The following is a 26,573-nucleotide window of genomic DNA, read 5'->3' as shown; positions in this document are numbered from 1 at the left end:
ATGAATAAAAGCTACTATAAAATGACTGACGGCTCGTTCACTGCTGCTTGCATCCCTTAAATAATTCAAAACGTAAATGACGAAATCAGCTACTGACAGTGTCAGGCCATCTGACAAACGGGAGTTGGCCCAGGGTTGACTGATCAGTCAGGAAAAGTACTGACTGCCCCCTATGTGTCAAAATAGGAACTGAACCCCCCCAAAAATAGTTGCAGCACATTCTTTTATTTCGATTTATTGCAATATTATTTTCCAACTACATTTGGCCACAGCGGTTCCATGAAATTCGCAGTCATAGCTCTGATGTTGTTGGAATTTATGTTGAGGGAATGTATGTCACACAAGCCCGCAAGAGCTCCAGGATCTTCTTGGCAAAATGCTGTTTTCTCCCCAAACAACTTTGCAAATCTCATCGCTGTCTCAAAGGCGTGCAAAGATTCCTGATGAGGAATCCAAAAGCGAGCTGCTATCGTCTTACGACTTCATTAGTTCGCACTCCATCTGCTTGAGAAAGTTCGGCTCCTCGCTCGGGGAGGAAAGGGGCCTCTTAGCGGCGTGCCAAATCAGCTGGCTGGCGTCGGGTTCACGCCGCCGCCCGCCCGCCGCTCCAATTTATTTAGTGGCGTGGGGATTAAAAATAGCAAGTTGCGCCGGGTAAACACCTCATGGTTTCTGGCGTTTTGCATGGAGAGGCAAGCTGTCACCTGCGTGGGAGTGGGGAGGGGTTCGGGGAGGGGGGGGGGGGGGCGTTTCAGCGTCTCAACAGTCAATATTCAACTTCTTGCCACTGATTGCAGGCGGATGATCAATTTCCAAAAACGACTTTTACAAACACCTGCTTTTTATTTTGAAAATCACAACGATCAACATTTATGCCGATTTTCTGACCTATTTCACGGATCTAAGCGGTAACGGTAAAAATCAATTAACGCTCCGTCAAATTGAAATAATGTCCCGTTTTGCAATGAAGCAAGGAAATGAAAAGGCAGCCTTCTTCAAATGCATTCACGCCAAGCGGTGACGTGTGTCACGCCACGCAGCTCGGCGTCGGACGGTCCTCCTGGCAACGTTCCACCGCATGTGAGTTGCGATTATATATTATATATAAGGCGCGACTGGCTGGGTGAGACGTCCAGCGCCAGCACCGCCTCCTCGCCCTCCTCCACTGTTGCCACCACGTCTGGCTCCTGGGCTTCCCGCCCCGCCTCCTCCACGGGACTCCGTCCGTCTTCTTCCGTCGGGGTCGCCGGGTCGCCTCGTCTGCCGTCAATCTCGTTCGTCTGCGCCGCCGCCGCCAGCTGTGGCACGCCATCTGTGCCAAGGTCGCCAGCGGCCGTGTGGCACTCCCACATTGATTCATGGGAACTTGGGTCGTGTGCAGTGTTGCCACTATTGCCTTGAAGAAGTAAATGATTTATTTACAAATTACTTGCTTTCAAAGGTAACCGAGTTACTTTCCTGATAACTGATTTTAAAAGTAACTAAGTTACATTTCAAGTTGCTTTAGTATTTAGATTCAGCAGCTGCTTAACATAAAATATGACACCCGGGTTTGCCTCTGATTTGGCACTGCATTTTTAACAGTGATATTTAAGAATAAAGTTTGTTTTTATTAAAAATAAAGGCAACCTTTTGGAAATATTTATAATCTCCTGCATTTCACCGAACATAAAAGGACTACTTTTCTTTTCATTAAAAATGTTGGATCAAACTTTCGAGACTTCACTTTACATAATTACTTTTTTAAAAAATATATAAAATAAAGGCTGCGATTGGCTGGCAACCGGTTCAGGGTGTCCCCCGCCTACTGCCCGAAGACAGCTGGGATAGGCTCCAGCACCCCCCGCGACCCTAGTGAGGATTAAGCGGTTCGGAAAATGGATGGATGGATGGATAAAATAAAGGCGGGCGGAACGGCGGTCGACTGGTTTGCACATCCGCCTCACAGTGCCGAGGTACAGGGTTCGTCTTCGGCTCCGGCCTCCCTGTGTGGAGTTTTGCACGTTCTGCCCGTGCCTGCGTGGGTTTTCTCTGGGTATTCCCATTTCCTCCCACATTCCAAAAACTTGCATGGCAGGTTAATGGATCACTCGAAATCACTGGTGTCAAACTCAAATATTGCTCTTCCAAAATACCGTTGTTACATCATGTTGAATTAAATGTAATTAGTCCAGTAATGTTTTGCGATATTACAAGAGCAACTGTAATCTAATTACTTGACTCAAAAAGGAATGCTTAGTCATTCTCGGAAAATAAGAAATGTGCACATTTTGGAGTTTCCCGACATCGTTTCTCGCTTTCATACAAATTGCACTTTGGGACGACAGTAATCTACCACTATTATTCGTCATATTAGTGAAAAAGTGCGAGTAATCACCAACAATATTGCAACTTCACTGAGAGTAGCGGTAGCGGCGCCATCTGCTGGCTTTGACAGGCAACTACCCTTACTGGTCCTTACTGCAAAGTGAATGCTCTCTGTTTGGTCAACACAGACAATGTTATTTCAATTGTGGCTGGAGCACTTCCATAGCAACAGTCTAAATATAGTCGCAGCGACAGTGACAAGGGGACATGTGACAGCAACAGCTTAGTTCTGCCTCTTCGCCAAAATGTGGCCGCACTTTGGGGGATTACTGACCCATATTTGTGGACACGCATGGAAAAAAAAAGAAAAAAAAAAGGTTAAAGACTCTCAAAGGCCCCGCAGACGAACATGGGAGGAGAACGATGTTACTTGAGTCCGGCATCCATATTTCACCCCCCCCCCCCCCTTTCCATCTTTACGCATACATTTCACACTTGGTCGTCTTTCAAGAGAAGTTTGTGAATGTCAGCGGGCGAGAATTCGCCTCCCATTTTCCAAATGCCACGGCATTTGGGCAACTCGCGCCGATGAGGAGACGAGGCGGCAGAGGCGACGGACGCGTGGGCTAATGGCGCTTTTCGTCCCATCTCGCCAGTGGGCCGACTTTGCACGCGCCTTACCTGCAGGCGGACGGTGAGGCTGAGAGGCCGCCTGCGTTGGATGGAGCCCCGGCGGGAGCTTCTCGTTGGATGGCGCCTCGTTCTGCGTTCCTACCAGAACAAAAGTTTAGTTTAGTCATCAGCCCACTTCAGGCGCTGACCTACATTCACAATATGAATTTGTCTCTTGAAATTGTATTTATTTCTTCATCTTCATCATTTGATGAGATTTGGCCAGTTACTGCCATATCGAGTAACTAGTAATCGAACGCTCTCATATTTTTAATAGAGTGTTTTACTAACCAACAGGAACATCAACGTGAAAACACAATACAATACATCCCGATTTATAGAGCGCTTTCACAACAGCTGCAGTTGTAACAAAGCGCTTTACAAAACAGTGAACATAAAGTAAAATAATAAACACAACACATGACATAAATGCAACATAAACGTGGAAAAGGGAAGCAATTTATAATTTCAGCCGTGAACCATTATGGGATGGTCATCTATGCCCTATCGTGTGAGGCGGGGGTGGGGGGGGGGTGTCACATACACGCCAAGTCACGTTTTCAACATGTAGGGTTCCCACTCTTCCACTTGCTTTCTATTGATGGAGCATTTAAGGGCTTTTGAGGGCTAATTTTGCCATTTTTAAGGACTTTTTCTCCATTCAGCACGGGATTCACGGTGGATTTAATGCCCGCTCAGCAATATGCGGGCTGAACAGAAAGCCACATATCACTGAGCTGGTGTTCAAATCATTGCTGCCAAAGGAAGGGCACATCTTTATTTTTAGGGGCAATCAGCTAACCCTTTATTTAATAGCTGTGGCAACATTGCGTTTGTCTTGGCTGCTTCCAGTATGTGAATGTGGATGGAGGATTTTATTATTGTTATTATTATTGTTTTCATCCAATCAGATTTCAGCCTCTGTGTGTCGTCACCTCAATCAAATTTGCACAGGGTCTTTCCAATAAGTAGTGCTGGTCCAAAAGGACGAAAAACGACATGAACAATGAAGCAAATTGACATTCGATGACATCATCGTTTCTCTGTCCTCCGATTGGTCGGTTTGAACAAAACTTGCTAGAGCCAGTTTCGATTACCTGTGGTGATCGGCACATATTAATACATTGAATGACGAGCAATGAAGCTATTTTGGACAATTTCCTGCGGCAAATGTTTTGATCTCTGACGACACGGCAGTTGGGAAGTCACTTATCTGGAGTGCGGCACACACAAGGCGATATTTCGTCCTGTGCGGGGCCGCTCACGTTTGAAAAATCGTTTTTAAGATCAGTAGGCATTATCGTCACGTCCATAAAAGTGTTGGCTGCGCCTCCCCCGCGTCAAAAGTGGCCTTAACTTCGCCGTCATCTGTCTTCATTAGTGATGGCTGCGCGCCTCTTGGCCTGACACCATATGTTGCTGATGGCGTCACAAACACACACAAACCTGCCAAATGCGATCATCAACCTTTTACGACGAACCATTCAACTGTGAGGCTGTGCCACAAAAAAAAAAAAAAAATGGATGCGCGCAACTGCTTTTGTTTTGGGCTGATTGGGTGCTGAGGGGGATGTCAATCATGCGTGTTTCACTCAAAAACAAATAGTTTGCCTGTTTCATTCCGTCCTGCTTTATACACATCAAGCCCACACCTCTCGTTCAGGCGCCTACAAATCCCCTAATAACGCCACATTCGCCCTAAATGTGTTTGTAATGTGGGCAATCATTTTCCATAATGGACGCTTGTCAGTTTTATGGCGTAGAATGATGGTGGTGACAGGTCGGCAGCACCTCACCCCTTCCCCCCACCCCCACTCATCTTCGCCGTTGCCTTAAATGTGGCAAAACACCGCGCCCCGGTGGGGAGAAGGGGAACTGCACCATGGATGGTGGATGGAGTGGAGTTGACCCACGGCAAACACGAGGTGACACACAAGGAATACATACTCCCAATTCCCACGGACACGCGGTAGGTCCGGCCTGAGACGCAGCCGCCGCAAAGAGGAAGACAAAGACACACCAAAAAAAGCGTGAGAGGGAGGAAATGTACGCGCTTGTTGAGCTTTGGAGTCCAGAAAAGACGCACCTGGGAGACTCCAAAAGCCGGCAACCTCCAACGTCTTCAACTTCCTTTCCAAGTCGGCGACTCGGTTCCCGAGGATCCTGCAATGTGAGGGAGGCAATTCATTTGAATAGACTTGCGAACACCATGCGGTGAATGCACTTTAGATTCATATACTGGATGCTAATGCATGTACTATTTGCGGAAGAAAGCAAATAAAAATAACATTGTATTGCATTACATTGCCATAATAAATGAGGATGCTAGGAAATTCACTGGAGTCGGGTTGGCTTCATTTTTTTTTAGCTGCCACAAGAAAAAAAAAACAACAAACGATAAACTAGTACATGGCACCTTGATTCCTCGAGTTGCATGTTATTTTTGCACATTGTCCCGGAACAAAAGTAAACATCAGTCAACTCAATGGAGCCGATCAGGCCGCCGATCGATCAATCGCTCACCTGTTGGTGTGCCGTTGGTGCTGGATGACGAGATTCTTCTCGTGGACGGTCTCCAGCAGGGCTGTGGCCAGGGATTTGAGCTCGCAAATGGACTGAGGCGTGGCCGGGAGGCTGCAGCCATGCTCCTCTAGGAGCATTTCCTCCACTGCAAAGGGGAGAAATGAATGTCAGCTTGATGGGATAAGTCAAAATTAGATCAGCTTTTTGCTGTTGTTGTGGGTTGTTGTTGAGTTTTGTATTTATTAACCCGTTATTTATTTATTTTTTTCCGAAATGCACTAAGGAGTGGCACCCAAATTTTGTTGTATGTAATACAATGACATTAAAGGTGATTCTGATTTTGATTCACTGGCCAAAAGCTAAGGTGAAGAGGAATAAGGATGAGTAACTTCTGATTTCACATGAATCGGTTCGAGGTAAGACCGACCCAAATGGGACAGTAACATAAAAAGTACAGACTTCGAGACCCATCCTAGAGATGCCCCGCCCGCGTCAATTTGTCATCAATCCAATAAACCGAGAAAAAGATTTTGTGCAGTTACTCGTTGGTTACCTCGTTCGGCGGAGAGGACCCCCGTAATCGGACTACTGTGTGACTTCTCGTAACCGCTCAAGTTTTTCCTCCTTGTTAGCGTGGCCTGCAAAGATTCCACCATTTAAAAACATTTTTTTTTTGCTCCCAAGCTCGTCTTTTCAGTGATCGGCCGAACAAGCCTCTCTCTACCTTGTACTTCATGATGTTGGATTTCAGCAGGTTCACTTCCTCCTGCATTTGTTTGAAGCGCTCGTGCAAATACCTTTGAGGAGGAACACACCTTCAAATCCCAAACAAAAAAGAGAGAAACGGCGTGCGCGCGCGTTACCGGTTTTCCATGCAGAGCGCGTCCACGTCAACGATGCGCGAGTCCCGGTTGCCCAGAACGTGGTTGAGCTCCACGTTGAGTCGCTCGGCCTTGTCGCGATACACGGCGCGCTCCGCCTTCATGTCGTGGAGCTCGTCCGTCAGGGCTTTCACGTTGTGCGCCATCTCTTCCATCTACCGGAATGCAAAACATGTGCCTAAATTACAGGCCTGAAAATTAGGACATCTCATTGTGTACAGATGGGGCTATCCCAACCTGATGGCCTGCTCTCTCCAGCCGTAGCACCAGATCTTGACGTTCGTGCGCGGGGAAGTGTCGCGCGCCGACCTCGTCGTCGCCCAGCCGCTGTCGCGTAATCGTCATTCGCAGGAGCTGACGCCGTCAAGAAGGACAACATTGCCGGTTTCAGCAACGTCTGGCGGTCGAAGACGGATGTATGCGCCGTTTCCCACTTACCTTGTTATCCCCTTGGGCCTCCAGTAGACGCTGAGTCAGCTCCTTGGCCTCCTCGGTCAGCTGCTTCACGCGCTCCTTGGAGTCTCGCAGCAATTGGGCGAGGTTCACCTACACAGGAAGCAGAACGAACATTCAGAGGCGCCGCAACAGGGGAGGCAAACATGGCGATTGCCTCGGGCCCCGAGACCGACCTCATGATACGGCTGATTTGGCCCACATCGCAAAGTTTTACACCAGTGGTCCAACTTTTTACACCCCGAAAAAAATAAATTCTTAGTTCTTCAGTTAGAAGCACTGTGACAAACCTAAACAGACAGTAGTGTACTAGGCATAAGTTTTCATTAAAAAACAAGAGTTTTTGTTCCTAAAAAGTGTATTTAATTATTTTACAAGCCACTGGAACATTATGCATCATTTGCACATTAGCGCCATGCTTCAATATAGGACAAGAAAACACCTTAACCGACTAGCAGGTTTGTTGTCACAAGCACAACAAAATGAATCTAATGTCTCACTCAGAGCATGAAAGGAATAAAAATAAGAAGAGGATGAAAAGAAAAAAAATGTGACAGTGATTCGTAGAAGAGCCCCCGACAACATTATTCCACAGACTTACCTGATTGCGTTTGTCTGGTGGTAAAGACGGGTCGCCTTCCTAAATCATGAACAAATGTCAGCGTCAAAAAAGGCAAGAAGCCTGCTGAGGCACAAAAATAGCACACACTCACAATGAGCTCCCTGTACTTGTTCTTAAGTCCTTGGTGGCGCTCTCGGAGCTGGTTGGCCATCAACTTGTACTGGTCTCGCTCTTGCTGACACGTGTCCAGCTCCTTGGACAGAATGAGCAGGGCCTCTTTTTTGCTCTCCAGCTTGCGCTTACACACCAGGAACTAGCGCAAACATACACACATCTTTACCTGAGGTGAGAAATAACCTGCTCAGGTATCTGTATTTTACTTGAGTACGGATTTTTCGGAGGAGTTTTTACTTTTGAAAACAGATTATCTTGTGCTGTTTCATGATTATAAACATTAGAAAGTGAATGAAAAACAATTTCTTGAGGCTAGATTTGATATAGATTTATGATTTTATAAATATGTCATTCATTTTGGTGGTGCTGGTGGGCGATAGATCAATCCTATTTGATATTTTACAGGATGTGCATTTATCTACTCATGAAAAACTAAAAAAGATACTCACTAATAGGTCGGGTTTTTAGATTGTTTTTCACTGAATACTCACTTTTATACAAGTATTGCTCATATTGTACTAATATACTAGTACTTACTTAAATCCGATGTATGATTACTTTACCCACCTCTGATTATTTCATATAAATGCGACTGTGCAAATGCCAACAATGGTTACCTGCCCAGTAAGTGGAAAGGCAAACATTAGGAGGCAGGGTGCAACGTGACGAAAAGAAACATTAAATGGCGCTCATCTCCACGAAATAACAGCTGAGGCGCATTTAATCGAGTAATTGGCTGATAAAACAGTTGTTCAGAACCACATATATTGGAATTGCGTACAAAAAGTTGAGCATCACTCCCACCTGCTGGCTCCATATGTTCATCCCGGTCATCTAAAGCCCGTGTGTGCATTCGTGGAAGGCACACTTACCTCGCTCACCAGGCCTTGCCAGTCACTCTCGCTTCGAGAAGACTGCATTTTTTTCTCCGAATATCTTCAAGAAAACGTCTGAAATGGGAAAGACTGAGCACGACTCGCCATCTGTTTACCGCCTACGTCACACAAACGGAGCGTCCGTGTTGTCGAGTATGACTCTGTGAGGAAGACAAACATATCCGGTTAATCTTTAAAAAAAAAAAAAAAATGGTGTCCTCGCTCTTATTTTTGAACGATTTGGTCCCAATGACTTAAATTGGTTTGTTATTGTTTAAGACTAATTTAGATGTAATGGTTTCATATGTGGGCTCTTTTAGATGTAAATAGTGAGGGAGACGAAAGCTTGCGGAAAAGCAAGACTCGATACCTGTGTACACACATTGTCTTGACTTCCGGGGTTGTTGATCTAAAAAAAACCCAATAAATTATATATTTTTAATTTTATTATTTTTGAATTAGTGCTGCACAGAATTAATTCATATTTCAAACAATTACTTCGGGGGAAAAAACAAAGCACATATTTCAGTTCAAAAAACGAGTTCGGCTGAGTTTTATTTTGAAATATGGACGCGGAAGTTGCCAGCCAACTCAGCTCCGGGTGAGGAAAAACGAAGAACTCGCCTGGAATTCTTTGCGAGACGGGAAAGGAACTCAAGAGACGTTACAATACATGTGGATTCTTCACCCTCTCAACACTTTCCCATCGCATTTGACGTTTTGAGCTGTGGTAACCTTTGGGCTGCTCTCGCTCTCGTCGCTCGTGTTTTTTTCTGGCCGATTTCCTGTTGCAAAAAAAAAAAAAAAACAGGAGAAAGGGGGCTTCTGTTGCCTCGGGTTTGGACCGGACCACTACCCGAAACCTTTTTGTGTGCGTGGATATTTTGGAATTGACCGGAGGCGCCTTCCGTGGAAAAGGAAACACTCGCGCGATGGGCACCAAACGCAACACTATTTGGAAAGGTGGTTTTAAATGAAGGAACAAAGAACCTTCCGTTCCACTGAAGGCAAAAAAGAATGGACGATGGAGCAGGACTACAACCGAATAAGCTACAAGCTATAGTAACATGTCTGTAGTTAAAGTAAAAGGAAAAGCAATTTATGTCCGATTCATGAGATTTCTTATTTTTTACTGTGGTTACGTTAAGGCCCCGTGGGGAAAATGAGAGCTCATTCAATCCAGTTTGTAACTTTGCTGCTTTGCATCGGCGGCTGCCGCGCGGCGCCGGACGCGTCCGCTTGCAAATACGACGAACACTCGAAAAGCACCGGGAAAAGCCTGTCGTCTGACAGGAAGGTTGTCTGCAGTAACATGGAGCTCCGTCAGATGCTGCCGCCTGACTCGTTCCCAAATCGGACTGTCACGCTGTGAGTATAAACGGTGGGCGTTTCTGTTTACGACGCCACTTGAATGCACCATGTCCTCCTGCGAGGTCTCAGTTGTCTGCGACTGATTGCGCATATTTCATGAATATCTAAATAATAAAACTATTCATAACTAAATTCACGAACAGTGTAGACACATAACAGAGCGGGCCTCACGAACACAACTGTGGCTTTAGTTTTCCCATGCAAACATATTCAACCTTTTTCTTTTTTTTGCACTTATTCCACAGTGCAGCTGAGTTTTTTTTTCTGTGTGCTTTTGTGTTTGTGTTGAGCGATTGCAGCGACATGAGAACACCGGGGCAGGGAAAGGAAATATTAGACGCCCGAGGCCTAGAAATGAAAAGGGGAGGATTTACCTCAAGCCCGGGAGTCCATTGTTGTCCAAGCTTGTGGATTTGTTGAAAGGATTTTTGTTCACAAAGGCTGGGATGGTTTGTTTTATTTCATGACGTGACATGTATGGATGGACAGGTATGAATGTCGATGCAGAGGAAGTTGGGGTGACATCTCTGTGGTCTTTCTTGGATTTCAGGCCACGCGATGATGGCAACATTGTGAAGCTCAGAGGTCATACTAACGCATGTCCCTGATGATGATCAGCTGACAGCTTGGTGAGACGAAAAAGAGCATTCGGGTTGCAATGGCAGAGGAATCCCCCTGTACGGATAATTTTGGGGAAAAGACTCCAGGCCAGGGCGGCCCGGTGGTCGAGTGATTAGCGTGTCAACCTCACATGCAGAGGTACCAAGTTCGATTCCAGCTCCGGCCTCCCTGTGTGGAGTTTGCGTGCCTGCGTGGGTTTTCTCTGAGTACTCCGGTTTCCCCCCACATTCCAAAAACATGCATGGCAGGCTGATTGAACACTCAAAATTGTCCATTGGTGTGAGTGTGAGCGCAAATGGTTGTTCGTCTCTGTTTGCCCTGCAATTGGCTGGCAACCGGTTCAGGGTGTCCTCCGCCTACTGCCCTAAGACAGCTGGGATAGGATCCAGCACCCCACGCGACCCTTGTGAGGATAAAGCGGATCAGAAAATGGAGGGATGCATAGATGGACTACAGGCCACTCTTGGCATCACTCAACACTGTTAATTCCTTTTTCAGTTTTCATTTGGATGATGTCACTCTTGTCAGGTTTCGTCGTCTTCTCTCTTTTTGAGAGAAAGGGGTCTGCTTTGTCATTAAATCATTGCTGGGAATACCTTCCCAAACCTTATAGAAGTCATATAATATCCTTCAGTTCTGGCATTGAAGATTTTCCACGGGTATTTTCATTGCCCTGTATGGAAATTATGTAAAGTTGAAGTCCACCTGCCAATTTGCCAGGTTCCAACAACCTTCTGAAGCTACACACCTTTTTTGTGTCATTCACAAGGGTCACATGCTCAGACTACCAGATAATTATCGTTTTGTGTCTTGGACCGGACACGATGTCACACTACAAGTCTGTCACAGACCAAACCCTGCCCAACACTTGGGGATTTCCGTCAAGATTCTTGCACTTTCTCAATTATTATAATAATCATCATAATTGTTTGAGACCTGTGTCAGTGGACATCTTGAAACAGTGTGACGTTTGTTTCATAAATAAATGCCCGTGTCCGCTGATCCACAAACGCACCTTATACACTTCACTCAGAGAATTGAATATTTACAAATGAGAAGTCATGACGATTGCCCCACCCCCCCAAAAAATTTGAAAATTGCACATTTATTTGTGGATCTGAAAAACAAAAATTGTGGATGTATCTGTGTGAATAGCTTTGACATCAATCTCTCCCCATTGCGGGATTCACTTGGACTCCCCCTTGTAGTTTTTTCCTGGCTTGAGCTCTAGCGGGACTTATCTAGGCATCAAGATAAGGGAGACAAAACTCTACCAGGAACTCCAGACCGTTCCCTCTGGAGTCCCCAACCAGAGAGGGGCAAGGAAGTGGCCTATGCAGCAGCAGACGCCCTGAGGGTGGAGGATTTTGAGGAGCTGTGATCTCCAAGCAAATTTACATCAGACTAACATCAGATTAAAAAAAAGAAATGAACATTACAAATATGTTGTTTTATTTATGTATTTATTTTAATTTGTGGAGGTGGATGTTGGAACAAATTAACAGCATCTCCATTCACTTCAATAGGAAAAGATGATTTGAGGTGTGTTCAGCCTTCGGAACATGGTCGTGTCAGGCACAATTGCATTTTGCGAAAAACATTTGCTGAAATTTGCCCAATGTAGGGAGGAGTACTCTAGAGCAGGGCCCCCGAGGACCGGACTTGGGCACCCCTGTTTTAGAAACATGTTTATTTTTCGGCTTGGACGTTAGAAGGACAATGCTCATATGTATGATGATGCTTTGCGTTCATGCTCTTTTTTTTCCCCCTCTTTCACAGAATTCTGAACAACAATAAAATTCAAGAACTGAAGAACGGCTCGTTTCTCGGATTGACAATGTTGGAAAAATTGTAAGTAGTGCGCCGCAAATGATATCCAACGCTACAAAAGCAGTCCAGCTCATTTGGGTACCGCCCCCATTGTTGGTGGTTGTCTTCCTGGTCAGAAGAAGCCTTCTGGGCTTTCGACAATCCAACCTGGCTTTGGTTGATCGGGTCAGGGCTGTCTTTTCTTGGCGTATCAGTTCTCCACTCACTCACGCTATACCCCTCTGGTTTTGAAATGTCATCTCCCATGTTTCCGAGCGAGGGATTTTTTGTAGAAATAAGGCTCCGGGGCCCGCACATATGGGCCTCGCATGATTTATCACTGGGGAATGGCTTCCTCGCAGATTGAATAACAGGGCCGTTAATGGTGGGGCTTTTACCCGAGGCTACCGCAGCACATGACTGCATCAGTTGGGAATTAGAGGTATGTTTCCTATAACGTTGGTAAAAACGACTCAGGGTCTTAAGGGAGCCACATTGAGCTCTGGACACCCGCGTAGATACGTTTAATCTGATGCGCTCTTTGGAAAATGAGCCTTGAAGGGGCTGTGTTATGGGATATTGATTTTTTTTTTTTTTTAATTGGTTGAATTGTAGGAGTTAAATCTCCGGAGTGCCTCCCCATGCATCACGTGGGAAATTACACAACCATGTCAATCTTGGGTGAGCTGCATGTTTACCCAAAAAAGTGCCTTTTTGTGAGCTTTTCCGATTGTTGGGGTATTTTGAAAGCACGTTATTAAGACACCTAATTTGGGGCTAAAAGAAACGTGTCGGACTTATTTAAGACGTCCATCCAAACGTTATGTTGATGACTAGGTTCATTTTTTACTGCTCAGGGGCAATTTGAAGGATGTTTGCTTAATTGGTGTCCCAGCAAACTTTGATCTTCACCCCCCACCCCCTCCCCCTCAAAAAAGCCCCTGGAAGGCTTTTATGTACCAGCGGCTAGACGATTGGGCCGTAAAAGCCTGCTCGGGTCGTCGTCATTTGAATCCGGCCCTCCAAAAGTAGCTCTCCTTTGTGCCCGGAGGGTCAGTGTAGCTGGACAGCTCGCCTGCTTTGTCATTGTAATGATGCCAAGCAAAGGTCGGAGGTGTCTGCAACACAACCCCTGACGCCTCCCCTCCCAACATTCATCAAATTCACCCTTGTGAAAATAAAATAAAAGACGCCAACCCCACCCCCTCTCCTACCCACACACCCACTTTCCACAGCCTCCGGTGCCTTTCTGTTTTCCCTCTACTCGTTTGTTCGCCAAGAAACTGTCTCTCCAGCTATGAACAGGAAGACGACATCCAGTGAGGGTAGAGAATCAGTTATGCCGATCGGGCTCCGTGTGCAGATTTCTCGAGTCACTGTGGAGGTATCGGGGGCGTCTCCGTATCACACAATCGCCATTATTATTATGCCACCCACAAAAACGGGAGCCGGACTAGCCCGGCGTCACATGCTAATTCCTGAGTAACAGCGCTTTGGAAGGAATGCCCCTTGCGGAAGCCGGGTCGAAATCATCCACGTCATCGTGATTTGAATCGAGCCAACTGGGCTTCTTCTTGTTTCTTGATGCTTCATGTTTCATCCAAAAGGTCCTTGAATTCCTATTTTTTAGGTGTGGCGTCTCCATAGATTCTCAGTTTCTGTGATTAAGAAAAAAAAATCATTTTAAAATATAAAAACATTGTTTCATTGATATAAATCTAATTTCAAATGAATAAATGAACCTTTGACTTAACTTCTGCCTTGACTTTTATCTTTTGTTGAAGACTCTACACCAGAAGTGGCCATGGCTCAGCGTGACAGGCTGCTTGTTTAATAATAAAAAACAAAAAAAGAGAGAAATAATTTAATTTTTTGATTTCCAGGGACTTGCGGAATAACCAGATCAGCCGAATAGAACCGGGTGCCTTCCTCGGATTGCCAGCTCTCAAAAGACTGTAAGTAGTGTCATGAGTGTCCTTCTCACATTTGGAGTTTGAGATTGTTTTTTGGTTTTTTTCCCCCTTCCACTCTGACTGCCTTTGGAGACTTTGTACCGCGTCGAGAGCAGCTGTCGCACGTATCTATGTTTGTAGTGCGCCGCGTGTTTGTGTTCGGCAGCTCTGCTATGCGTCCATAAGGGAGGACGCTTGGTCAAGTGCTGTTTTATTTCCACTGCTTTGTTTAGTCTGGCTCCAAGCCCGAGACAGCTTGGGTCCTTGGACACTTTCACACGCTCCCGCCAGTTCAAGGATGGGGCGCGGAGCGCTTTTGAAATGGGCCGTTATTTCGTTATCTGTGCGTTCAGGAGACTGGGAATGTAGTGTGTCTCCTGAATGCGGCCTGATTTGGAATCGAAAAGTGTCCAGATGCCGCGGCGCCAAAGTTGAGTTTGGCCACGCCTGCTGAGCGTCGAGAGCCAGACAGGAAGGCATTCAGCTTGTGCGGGCTGCATATTTAAGCCTCTCTCTCTCACACAGGGAGTCCCACTGCACTCCCCCCCCACCCCATTTCACTATTTGACACCAGATGAGGTGGACATGTCCGTCCTAACAAACAAAACCAAAAAAAAAAAGACACAACAATTGAATAAAAATGCATACATTTTGATTTGAAGCGGCCATTTTGGGGCATATTCCATGCCGCGCGAGTGTAGAACAGATGAATTATTCCGATTAAAAACTGTGTTGTAAAATGTAAGGGATATTGCCATCAATTCCTGCAACCTATCCAGTCTGTGTGTAATTTGAATCATTGACTAAAACAAAACGAACTAAAATTCTTGTTTTGACATTCAGAAATGAGCACACATACACATACATACGATGAATTCCACTGACCTACACCGAAGCGCCCCACTAACAGCTGAAGGGTCCCAACTCAGGCCTCATCACATCAGGCTATTTTTAACCTTCCCTTCCGGCCCTTTCTGTGCCGTTAATCTCGCCTGCAATGTATCGCGGCGCCTCCGTGTAGATCCCCACGGCCGCCCTGCGACGATGCAGAAGAAATGAAAAGCGGCCCGCCATCTCGTCTCATTTCGATGTTTTGGGGTCCCTTGATGTGGCGCCTGCAAAGTCGCATAAAAGGCGCCTGCTTTCCTTGATGTGCGTTTTCATTTTAAACTCCATTTTCGACCTCCTGTTACAATGGTTTCTTGGGAACACCGATAATTTCTTGGGTCAATTTGATGTACGAAACTGTCACATGAAACCCCCCCCCCCCCCAAATGTTTATAGCTCGTATTTACTTTCTTAACTGCAATCCCACCACTTTTCAAAAACTTTCAAATGGGCCAATTTGCCCGGCAATATGGTGCAAAGGTTAAATTCATGTGCGATGTTATAGATGTGCTCGACATGTATCATTCGGTGCAATTCTTTCTGACTGGAGTGTTTACGTCCTCGACTGAGGCACCGGCAGCTCCTGACACTCGATAATCACGTGATGAATTACCTCAGTCTGCTTTTTTTTTGAAGTGCAGAGACCCACCTGTAGGCACACAAACATGCTTAGGAAACCGAACCCCCACCCCCATCTTGAAGTTGTTCTGTCTCTACACGCTGCTCAAGCATTATTTTTTCAATTTAAAAATTTAAAAGAAATATAACAGGGGTGGATAAGAGTCAAAATAAACCCAGCAGAAGTTTCTCAAAAAATCTTTGCAAATTAAGACAAAAAAAAAAATCAATATTTTTATGGTTCAGTTTCAACCACACTATAACAAGAAGGTGGAAAAGTGAGGGAAAAAATTAAATCAACAGGTTTTTAATCTTCACGTGGTTCTAAATCCTGTAAATTAGATTACGGTGAATTGACAGAAGTAGAAGTTTCAGAAACGGTTGTACATGGAAAACATCTACTGTGTTTTATATCCATTTTTAGTGGTCACATGATAACAAAAGAGAGGAAAAAAAACACAAGAAGAAATTGAAATTGTGCTTTTGTGCGGCAGGGAGTTGTCCAACAACAGCATCGGCTGCCTCAACGCGGACATCTTCAGGGGCCTCACGAGTCTCATCCGGCTGTATGTCTTTTCATTAGTTTTGTGATGAAAGTCAAGTGGAATGATCCCCCCCCCCCCCCCCCCCCATCCACCTTCTGTGACCTCTTCACATGTTCACTCACATTTGCAGAAATCTTTCTGGGAATTTGTTCTCTTCGTTGGCTCAGGGGACCTTTGACAGCCTCGTCTCATTGAAGTCACTGTGAGTCTGAAGCTTCAAAAAAAAACTTACCGGGATCGTCGATTTGGCGAGCAGTCACTCACCCGGATCGCTTTTGCTGGCAATCCCGCAGGGACTTCCAGACGCCGTACCTGCTGTGTGACTGCAACCTGCTGTGGCTGCTGCGCTGGCTCCGCGACAGGAACGTGGTGGCCAAGAGCACCAAGTGCTCGTACCCGCAGTCGCTGCAGGGCCAGCTCGTCACAGCCGTCAAGCCGGAGCTCCTCACGTGCGGTAGGCGAGCGCCAGTCCGGCCGTCTCTTGAAACTTGTTTTGCTTTCAGCCGGTCGGGGTTGATATGAGAGAATCGGCGCCTGTGTCTATTTATGCCCCCTTGTGTCTTATCAGTTCACTTCGCATCACGACCTCGGAAGCACAAAAAAGAAAATGAAAACGTGGATTGATAAATAATGAAGCCCGAACATGTGGAGGGTTGCTGAGGGTTATTAGGTTATTCATGACTTTTTAACATGAATTCATTCGCTTGGTCAAAGCCAAAATAGACACCACACACAGAAGAAGGCAATACCTTGACCCCCAAACATCTTTAAAAAAAAGGAAATCATGATAAACATTCATGATTTTTTTCCATTAAAAATGGTGTGACCCCCAAAAGAACAGGAACATTTCAAAATGTGAAAAAAAAATCGGGCCGTTGCCAAGCTACGAATATACTGGGATGGGCTGGAGCTTAAAGTTGTAATATCACCAGTCACCTCTAGATGGCAAATATGTCTTAGTTGCACTTACACTCGATCTTATACTGCCAATAAGACAACGTGAGTAAGCCTAATCTTTTTTTTTGTGTGTGTGTGGATTTATAATGATGATGCAGGAGGAACAACTCAATAATATTACCTTTTTGGTTAAGTTTTATTTTTGTGAACAATGTTCAAAATTAGTTGTTGCACTTAATATTGGTTTCTTGTTGAGCAGTTTTGTGCTGTCCGAATGGGAATTTTTATGAAAGTGGGCACTTTGCACTGAAAAAAAAATGTGGTTTGCTTTTATTTTGTTGTTTTCTTCAAACCTTTTTGTTGTTTGTGTTACGATTGCGGCTCTTTTATACATGCATTGAAAAAATATTTTGTCAAAAAATATTTTGGTCATATGCTTGCATATTGCACCTTCTTTGGGGGGGGCTGATTATTGTCCAGATTATTATCTTGTGACACCCGAAAATATCAATGAGGTTCCCCCCGACGACGTAGTTTCTCAATTTGGCGCTCTTCCGTTGCAGACGCCCCACTCGAGCTGCCCTCCTTCCAGCTGACTCCATCCCAGCGGCAGGTGGTCTTCCAGGGGGACAGCCTGCCATTCCAGTGTCAAGCGTCCTTCGTGGCCGAGGACATGCAGGTGCTGTGGTACCAGAACGGGCGCATGGTGACGGCCGACGCCGCCCAGGGCATCTACATCGAGAAACACATGGTGCACAACTGCTCTCTGATTGCCAGGTGATGAGACAATCAACAATTTAAATAAATAAATAAATAAATAAATAAAAAAGCATTGGCGCCGCTACTCCTCGAATATAATTTGAAATATGTCTTCTGGCAGCGCTTTGACCATCTCAAACATCCAACCGGGCTTTACCGGGAACTGGGAGTGCCGGGTCAGGACGAGCCGAGGAAACACCACCCGGACGGTTCATATTGTTGTGTTGGAGAGTTCCGCGAAATACTGCGCCCCTGAACGCGTCTCCAACAACAAGGGAGACTTTCGGTTGGTTCACATAAATTGTACCGAGTCACTTTTGTCCGGCATGCTAGTCACTCCTAAGATTTGCTTTCATCAGTGACTCCCGACTACAAATTTGTGGAAAACAAATTGCAGTAAATAAGAGCCATTCCGACAACGTTCCAGGTGGCCGCGCACCCTGGCGGGAATCCGAGCCTTCCTGCCCTGCAACAGATTAACATCGAGCGCGGGAAGCTACTCTGGCGGCTCCGGCGATGAGCAACGCGCTTGGCGGGACTGTAATCGCAACGGGCTGTGGGCGGAGGATGATTACTCCCGCTGCCAGTTCCAAAAAGATGTCACACGATTCCTTTATGTCATCAACCAGGTGAGTGTTGGGAGTTCTTCTCATTTTACAACCCGTCATGACCTTCACCCTTTGCCTCTTTTATCAGATGCCGCTGAACGAAAGCAACGTGGTGCCCAGGGCTCGCCGCCTCCTGGTCTACACCATCGACGCCGCCAACTTCTCGGACAAGATGGACATCATCTTTGTGGCGGAGATGATCGAAAAGTTCGCCAAGTTTGTGGACAAGTTCAAAGACGTGAGTGGCGAGCGCTCACGTTTGTCTCCTGGGTTTAATCGTGTAAAGTCAAACACACAGCTGGTAGCTTTTAAACAGGCCAAGAAACGGAGGATGGATTCAACCGTTTGATGCCAGTGTCCCTTCCCGCCCGATGTCTTCTTGTTTTCCAGCTGGGTGAGGTGATGGTGAGCATGGCCAGCAATCTGATGCTGGCCGACGAGCGGGTGCTGTGGATGGCGCAGCGCGAGGCCACCGCCTGTTCCCGCATCATCGCCTGCCTCCAGAAGATCGCCGCCCACCGCTTGGCCTCGGCGCAGGCCTTCTCCCTGGTCAGTGCACCAACAAAAAAATATCTGTAATATGTTGGAAAATGCACCAAATAGATCATCTTGCCCTTGTTTGTTTAATTTTGTTTTATCGTATACATTTCTCTAATCATTTTAAAATTGCGTGATATCAAATAACATTCAAAATCATCAGAGCCCAACGGTTGTTTTTTCTTGGCAGACCTCCCCTAATATTGCGCTGGAGGCTCACTCGGTTAAGGCCAACGAGTGGAACGGCATGACCTGCATGTTGTTCCAGAGGCCCAGCCCGGAACGGACCCACGGGCAGGACCGCCAGCTCACCTTTAAATGCAACACCACTGGCTCCTTCTCCAGCGTTCTGCTAAAGGTCAGTCAAGAAGACAAGTACTACCACTACTGCTAATAATAATAATTATAATAATAATAACAGTCATAGATTTTTTTATGACGACAAAGTTACAGAGAACATTTAATTTTTTGTTACGTCAACATGACTGCCAATGGAACTCCATACTTTGGGCATTACTGCCACCTAGCGGTTATCCAAGCACACTGTACTTATCATGACTGTACCCTCTTTTCTTACCTTTTTATTTTCTCTACGTTTTATGTTCGGGTGGGTAAAAGGGTGGTTGGTCTGGAAGAAAACGCAATTCACCGTGTAGAGCTCCCAACGTCATGTGACTGATTACTGCGCGCGTCTTGTTATGCAGTCTATGCTGGCAGTCTAGTCGCAGTGGCACATGAGAGATGGAGAGCCGTGATAACGTAAGTGTCAATCAATCACCAATTCCATCCAACGGAATTCGTATCTCACTTTGATGAAAAGGGCATTCGATACATGTACAAGCTATAAAAGTTGGATATTAATTCCCTATAAAGCACCAGGAGTGCTTTTTACCACAGTCGCGATGGCGGATTGAACGTGTGTACTTTTGAGGCTTAATCTTTGAGACAAGTAGAATGCCACTACTAGGTACCCCCAGAGCCAGATGTGGGCCGGCCAATTAGAATTACGCTTTTTAAAAAAAAAAAAATTATGAAGCGGGCGACGCTGGCGCGCACGCTCCTAACCTCCCCGGGATCACCAGTTTTCACTGTCATTTAATCGTAAATAACTATAGAATTAAGTCAATCTGCATGATCAACGGATGATCATCGCCAGTTACAAAGTCAGCGCCACACCCACCGGCGATAACCAACACTTCTCCATCTTGTTCTTGGTTCTTTTTAATGGCTGCTATTCTTTTACTATGCCTTGGTTCTTCTTTTAGAAGCCTGTCGAATGCTCATCCATTCTTTTGTCCTGTCTTGCCCTGGCACACATTTGTTGCAATTTGGCGCAATTTGGAATGCTTGACGTCAACATCCGGAGCTCTATATGAATATTTTGGATCTATTTTCTCATGATGTTGCCTTGGTTCCTTAGAGCACCACGGTGGAGGCATCTCTGCAGCTTCCTCAGTCGCTCTTCAGCCAGGCGGCACTGCTGCCCGGGCATTCGGAGGACACCGTTTATAAGCTCCACCTGCTGGGCTTCCGCAATGGCAAGTTTTTCCCGTCTACCGGCAACTCCAGCCAGCTGGCCGACGGCGGGAAGCGGAGGAATGTGGCCACTCCGGTCATCATGGCAAAGATAGGCAAGTGGGATTGTGTTGGGGCTGGGGTTGATTTTGGACTGATCCATTTTCTTTATTGTTAACTTTGCTACAAGTGCGTGGCGATTCAATGACAAGAGAAAAATGCAGGTCCCGGGGTTACTCATTTAAAGTGCGTTTGGTCTCCTCTCGGATCCAGATGGCATTTCCGTGCATATGCTGCGGACGCCCGTCAACATCACCCTGCGGCGCTTCGCCCGCGGCTCCGACGCCGTGTCCGCCTGTTGGAACTTCAGCCTGGTGGGCGGTCAGGGCGGCTGGCAGAGCGACGGCTGCCGCATACTGGGTCACCACGACAACTTCACCACCATATCTTGCAACTCGCTCGGCAACTACGGACTGCTCATGGTAGGCGGCGCGCTTGTACTCCTCTCTGAACTTTGTCGAACTTTTGAGTCAGTTAGACAAGCTGGGATTCAAAGCCTGAACCTTAGAACTGTGAGGTAGACCTGCCAAATACCCCGTCTATAGATTAATACTTATGATATTTCGGCGGAAACGTCCGACAAAATTTGGTTGCTTCATATTTTTTCACAAATTACCGTATTGGCCCGAATATAAGAGGGAGTTTTTTTGCATTGAAATAAGACTGAAAAAGTGGGTGTCGTCTTATATTCAGGGTCTAGACGTTATACCCATTCACGACGCTAGATGGCGCCAGATATCATTGAAGCGAATGCCGAACTTGACTCTTCAGGCCAAAGTCAACTCCTGCCACGAAGAATAAAAATAAAAATAAGATGGTAAGATTTAAAAGAGAAGAAAATAATAGAAGAGATAACAGAAAATGGAGAAACGTAGTGACAATCTGGAGAAGAGTGGGCCGAAGATATGCCGGGTTAACCGGCAGCTGAGGAGAAGTTATGATGTAATTTACATTTCAAAAACCAGAAGCCATTCATTTACGAATGTGATTGCACTTTAGATTTGAATGAGGTAAAATAACATGCTCTTTCTCTCAAATATATTGTTGTAATCATTTGTTTCAGATGTATTGTAATTATTTTCTGTATAAAAATTAATTTGGTGTTCAAAAAGTCTTTTTTCAAACTTGAGTCTGGAGAAAGAGGGGGCCGTCTTATATTTGGGCCAATACGGTAATACCATTGGTCAGTCTTACTATTTTATTTAGAAAAATTATGAACCAGTCAAAAGTGTAAAAATAGCTTGGACGTTTACAATACAATGTTTAAGAACTCAATCAGTCAGCTTTTTTTATTTATTATTTCCTGTAAATTCATCATCCAATTCTTCTCAGCATTCACTTTCTTCTGACCCATTATCAGAACAAAAAATAGATACATCAAAGGCAAAATACTTGCGCAAAGGAAAAAAAAAGGAAAGGACAAAAAAACCTCAAAATGCAAGAGAAGTCGAAAACTTTTACCGCAACATATTCAAGCGAACTGATGGTGGCCGGAAATCCAAGTTTTGCTCCCGACCAAAATAAGCTGGCAGTCTTGTCCACTGCAGGACCTCAGCACCATGGACTATTTCACCCCCACCATTGAGCCGCTGCATCCCGTCATCTACGCCACCAGCATCGTGCTCCTCTTCTGCCTGCTGACCATCATCGTCAGTTATATCTCCCACCACAAGTGAGCGCTTCGCTCGCCCGATCCCCCCGCCTTCCCACCTTCCACATCCGCCGTTCCGCTAACACCCCGGTGTCGCTGCCGCTTCCAGGTCGGTGCGCGTCAGCCGCAAGTCTTGGCACATGCTGGTCAACCTCTGCTTCCACGTCTCGCTCACGTGCGCCGTGTTTGTGGGCGGCATCAATCAGACGCGCTACGCCAGCGTCTGCCAGGCGGTAAGACCCCACTTTGCGTTTCCACTCTCGTTCGTCTTGGTGACAGCTGGGTTTTTGACCCTCCACCCCCAGGTGGGCATTTTACTGCACTACTCCACATTGGCGACCGCCCTCTGGGTCGGTGTGACGGCACGCAATATTTACAAGCAGGTGACGCGCAAAGCCAAGCGCTACGAGGAGCCGGATGAGCCGCCCCCACCGCCTCGCCCGATGCTGAGGTACGTGCGTCAAACCACGTCTTCTTGATTTCTGCTCGGAAGCTGAAACTTTCTCTTGGTGTTTCCCAAAGGTTCTACTTAATCGGCGGAGGCATACCCACTATTGTTTGTGGCATTACGGCGGCGGCGAACATCAAGAATTACGGCAGCCAAATCAATGCTCCATTGTAAGTAGAACGTGTGAATTGGTGCTTTGGCGCCTTAGTCGACTGTCAGAGATCATGTGAATTGTGACTTACTCTTTGTTCGTCAATCTATACCAGTGACATTTAGTGACAGGCAGAACAATTAAATGCTCTCCTCGCAAGTGGCAGAAGCGACAATGAAACTGTTTTCACCTGTTGGCATTAATACGACACAAGCAACGAAACAGGCCAACTATGTACATTTGGAGATAAATTGAGACGAGACCGTCCTGATTTCAGTGTATGCATATGTTAAAGTAGTGGTGTCAATCATACGGCCTGCGGGCTGGAACTGGCCCCAAGGAGGATTGATCAGGCCCACATGATCATTTAAAAGTGATAAAATGCATAAAAGACACGGATTGAATAGTTTTCATAAGGTGCAATTCATGGAGTATCCGCTAGGGGACACACTGTTTTGATAAGAGAAGAAGGCAACAGCAGTCACTGAGACAGACCCAACACCGCAGACGCTATAAAGGACATGTGAATACTTTATTCATGACACATTTAATAGCAAACTCCTAAATTTCTAAGGCGTAGGCAGGGATTCTTCTTTAGACCAAAACAAAAGGAAGACATGTTATTTTGGTTATTTATAGCAGAGTATGGTATTATTTTAATGGTCCGGCCCACTTGACATCGACAGAGGCCATATGTGGCCCACAATACGAAATGAGTTTGACACCCCTGCGTTAAAGCATGTCAAATGAGTCCAAAAATGACACTCCAGATCAAATTCCAGCATAAAAGAAGAATGAACGCAAATAAAATGATTGAAGTCCGTCCTGTGCCAATGAGATGACGGAGGAACGTTTTGTTTTTCCAGCTGCTGGATGGCGTGGGAGCCGAGCATCGGCGCTTTCTACGGCCCGGCGGGTTTCATCGTCTTCGTGGACTGCATGTACTTCCTCAGCATCCTGCTCCAGCTGCGGCGCCACCCCGAGCGCCGCTACGAGTTCAAAGAGCTGGCCGACGAGCGGCAGCACCTGGCCAGTGAGGCCGCGGCAGACGGGCCTCGCCGCCCCCTCACGCCAGGGGCCGTTCCACGGGCCGCGCCCATGGCGGTGCTGGAGAACGAGCACACTTTCGGCGCGCAGCTTACGGGGGCGGCGGTGGCGCTGGGGTTGTACGGCAGCCTGTGGGTGTTTGGCGCCACGGCCGTGTCGCAGGACCACCCTTTCGATTTGGCGTTCGCCTGCCTGTTCGGCGTGGTGGCGCTGGCCCTCGCTGCATTCATGGTGACGCACCACTGCGTCAACAGGCAGGACATGAGGCGCTTCTGGTCGCAGGCCTGTTGCTCCACCAGACGCAACTACTCCGCACAGGAGGACGCTCTGCTGCCGCAACCCGGCGTCGCCGCGGCGTCCGCGGCCGGCTCGGCCAAGACGGACGCAGAGTCCAATAAGGGCGCCCGCAGCAGCAGCGCCGACTCCTCCTACACGAACAAGAGCGCACCCAGCGTACGCAACTCTGCGCACGGCAGCAAGCTGACCAATCTGCACGCAGAGGCCGCCCAGTGCAAGCCCGCCGCCGCCAGCGCCGCCGTCCCGGTGATGCCCGTTTTGGACAACAGCCTGACAGAGCATTCGGTGGACAATGAAATCAAAATGCACGTGGCGCCGGTGGACGTGCAGTTCCGTCCCCTGGACAACAATCCGGCCGGCAACAGGCCCCACAAGAACCGATCTCGCACTCACCGGGCCAGCCGCCTGACGGTGCTGCGGGAGTACGCCTACGACGTGCCCACGAGCGTGGACGGCAGCGTCCAGAGCGCCCCCAGCAGGCGGCACCACTATTATGACATGGCGGCGCGCAATAGCCGCCGCGCCGCCTACATGGCTTACAGGGAACGCCACCGGAGCCAGCTGCAGCACGACAGCAGCGACAGCGCCAGCTTAACGCGACGCTCTCGCAAGGTAGGCGAGGAGGCCGAGGCCGGGGCGGCGCCCGCTGGTTCCAGAGACTCCGCCGCCGAGCCGTTCAGCAGCGGCGAAATGGAAACCAAATCGTACGGCCTCAACCTCATCACACCAAATGGAAGTGCGCACAAAGAAAATGGGCAAGTGGTTCCACTAATAAGTACGGGCGAGAGCGCCCCCTGTATCAAAACTGGCTTGTGGAAACATGAAACTACCGTGTAGCGACACGTTCCAACCTGAAGACACTTTTTACTGTGAAAGGCTATTTTCTTGTAGATTTTTTTTTTGATTTTTGTATTGTTCACAATTTATGGTATGTTTGAAAAAAGTGGCCGTGTTGGTACCGCTTATCTGCTTTTTATAAATGTTCTATTTTTATAAGACACAATGTCGCCTTTGTCTTCATAACAGCAACATCAGCAGCAATAATAAAAGGTACCAAATATAAAACTCCCGTGTTGTGACACTTCCATCCGTCTCGGTATTTGTTTTTTTTTAGTACAGTGTTCATCCGTTATTCATGTAGGATAGTGTCGGGATCGTAATCGACGCCCACTGTGGTGGAGTAATAAAGTCAGACACAGGCGGTTGAGAATAACAACCCGATCGCCTTTCTGATCAGAGACTTTTCAAACATGCTCACGAGGGCAGTTGATTCCCTAAAAAGGAAGACTTGGGTTTGGTTGGAGCACAAAACGGCAATTAAGTGAGGTTTTTTCTGAATATAAAAGTAACTGTCCAACCTCCCACCCAAAATCTGCACACTTGCACAGGAGCAGCTGTCGGTTACACTCACGCCCACAAACTTACTGCACACTAGCCGGACCCCGCCTCTTAAAGGCAAATAACAAACTGTTACTACAATACAGTATTTTCTCTACATTTTATGCTTTTGTCAGAACATTTAAAACGTGTGTTTTGAATGTCTGGTGTGGTAGAATTATGTCAGAACCCCACAACTGCATTTTATGAATGTTTTTTTTTTTTTGTACGAGATGTGACATCATTACAAAAGAAGCCATAATTGCTAGTTGGTGATTTGGGCAAAGGGATCTTTTTCTGCTCTGCAGCCGCAGTCCTGGGTTCAAAGGTGGAGCCCGAGACAAGAATTTCTCTTGTTGACATGGATGTTGTATGCTGCTAATTGGATTCTCTCGCTGACCTTCAGAGCCCTCAACCCCTTCGCCTCATGGTGATACGAGGTGTTTTCATTGCGTCCCCGTTCCCGGGGGGGGGGGGGGGTTGTGCCCAAATTACACCACGTTGGTTGTAGTTGACAGCTGACTTGAACTGTTGGAACACATCGAGCGGACGTCCTTGCTTGACCTCTACCGTCTAGAAGCTTGAGTCAAATTCATCATCGTCAAATCCCCAAAACGTTTCATTTTAAATTAGTACCATGTAGTACTGTACAATCAAACTTGAAACTAGAATGATGCTCATGCGCAAACTGTTTACAATATTGTTCTGTTTAGTTTGTTTTTTTAATCTTGTACACCAAGTTTCAATTGAGGTTTATTTAACCTTTTTTTTTAATTGAATCATGATGGGAGGATCTTTTTTTTTTGGGTGGGGGTTCCATCGTTTCGAGCGAGTGGTGTTAATGTTCAAACTGTGCATAATATCACAATGGCTCGCCATAAATTTGCACTTAGAAATGTCGCTATTAATGGAGCACATATTTCACCGAGATTCATTGCCTTGCCAGCTTGGTTATGACAAATTCTAATCAGCAGT

At 46.6% G+C, this 26,573-nt stretch overlaps 2 protein-coding genes across 7 annotated transcripts; one reads left to right on the top strand and one right to left on the bottom strand.

Annotated features, from left to right (window-relative positions):
* Window positions 1–206: 206 nt before the first annotated feature.
* Window positions 207–8,670, bottom strand: LOC147209156 (coiled-coil domain-containing protein 149-like). Of its 5 annotated transcripts, none has more exons than XM_086104824.1 (13): window positions 8,445–8,670; window positions 7,550–7,651; window positions 7,438–7,476; window positions 6,822–6,929; window positions 6,621–6,737; window positions 6,366–6,538; window positions 6,227–6,299; window positions 6,056–6,140; window positions 5,503–5,647; window positions 5,066–5,142; window positions 4,927–4,959; window positions 2,989–3,078; window positions 207–1,396 (listed from the first exon to the last, which is right to left on the bottom strand). In XM_086104824.1, the coding sequence occupies exons 1-13, from the start codon at window positions 8,490–8,492 to the stop codon at window positions 1,092–1,094; spliced, it is 1,395 nt and encodes a 464-aa protein (XP_085960950.1). In that variant the 5' UTR covers window positions 8,493–8,670; the 3' UTR covers window positions 207–1,091. The 5 variants fall into 5 exon arrangements, with proteins under 5 accessions (XP_085960950.1, XP_085960952.1, XP_085960951.1 ...); XM_086104826.1 differs by having other exon boundaries at window positions 7,550–7,738; window positions 8,445–8,667; XM_086104825.1 differs by having other exon boundaries at window positions 7,550–7,732; window positions 8,445–8,667.
* Window positions 8,671–9,031: 361 nt separating this feature from the next.
* On the top strand, window positions 9,032–25,286 carry adgra3 (adhesion G protein-coupled receptor A3). 2 transcript variants are annotated; one of them, XM_086104821.1, is made up of 20 exons: window positions 9,032–9,516; window positions 9,596–9,815; window positions 12,219–12,290; window positions 14,132–14,203; window positions 16,201–16,272; window positions 16,382–16,453; window positions 16,545–16,705; window positions 17,712–17,925; window positions 18,029–18,193; window positions 18,335–18,536; window positions 18,604–18,753; window positions 18,906–19,064; window positions 19,243–19,410; window positions 20,473–20,683; window positions 20,841–21,049; window positions 22,175–22,299; window positions 22,388–22,511; window positions 22,584–22,729; window positions 22,801–22,896; window positions 23,744–25,286. In XM_086104821.1, exons 1-20 carry the CDS (start codon window positions 9,465–9,467, stop codon window positions 25,056–25,058), a joined length of 4,005 nt encoding a protein of 1,334 aa, XP_085960947.1. In that variant the 5' UTR covers window positions 9,032–9,464; the 3' UTR covers window positions 25,059–25,286. The 2 variants fall into 2 exon arrangements, with proteins under 2 accessions (XP_085960947.1, XP_085960946.1); XM_086104820.1 differs by having other exon boundaries at window positions 9,032–9,815.
* Window positions 25,287–26,573: the final 1,287 nt, after the last annotated feature.

The sequence above is a fragment of the Hippocampus guttulatus genome, chromosome 2 (assembly GCF_054856545.1).
Source record: "Hippocampus guttulatus isolate MCC_2025c chromosome 2, RoL_Hgut_1.0, whole genome shotgun sequence".
NCBI classification, from domain to species: Eukaryota; Metazoa; Chordata; class Actinopteri; order Syngnathiformes; family Syngnathidae; genus Hippocampus; species Hippocampus guttulatus.
This window is presented reverse-complemented; position numbering and strand designations above follow the sequence as displayed.

Coding starts and splice junctions, on each gene's coding strand:
- LOC147209156 (XM_086104822.1), bottom strand. CDS start 8,492: ATGCAGTCTTCTCGAAGCGAGAGTGACTGGCAAGGCCTGGTGAGCGAG. Junction 6,738..6,821: donor AGGCCCAAGGGGATAACAAG/GTAAGTGGGAAA, acceptor TGACGGCGTCAG/CTCCTGCGAATGACGATTAC. Junction 6,300..6,365: donor GCGCTCTGCATGGAAAACCG/GTAACGCGCGCG, acceptor TCCTCCTCAAAG/GTATTTGCACGAGCGCTTCA.
- adgra3 (XM_086104821.1), top strand. CDS start 9,465: ATGGACGATGGAGCAGGACTACAACCGAATAAGCTACAAGCTATAGTA. Junction 9,517..9,595: donor GCTACAAGCTATAGTAACAT/GTCTGTAGTTAA, acceptor GGTTACGTTAAG/GCCCCGTGGGGAAAATGAGA. Junction 16,454..16,544: donor CTCGTCTCATTGAAGTCACT/GTGAGTCTGAAG, acceptor GCAATCCCGCAG/GGACTTCCAGACGCCGTACC.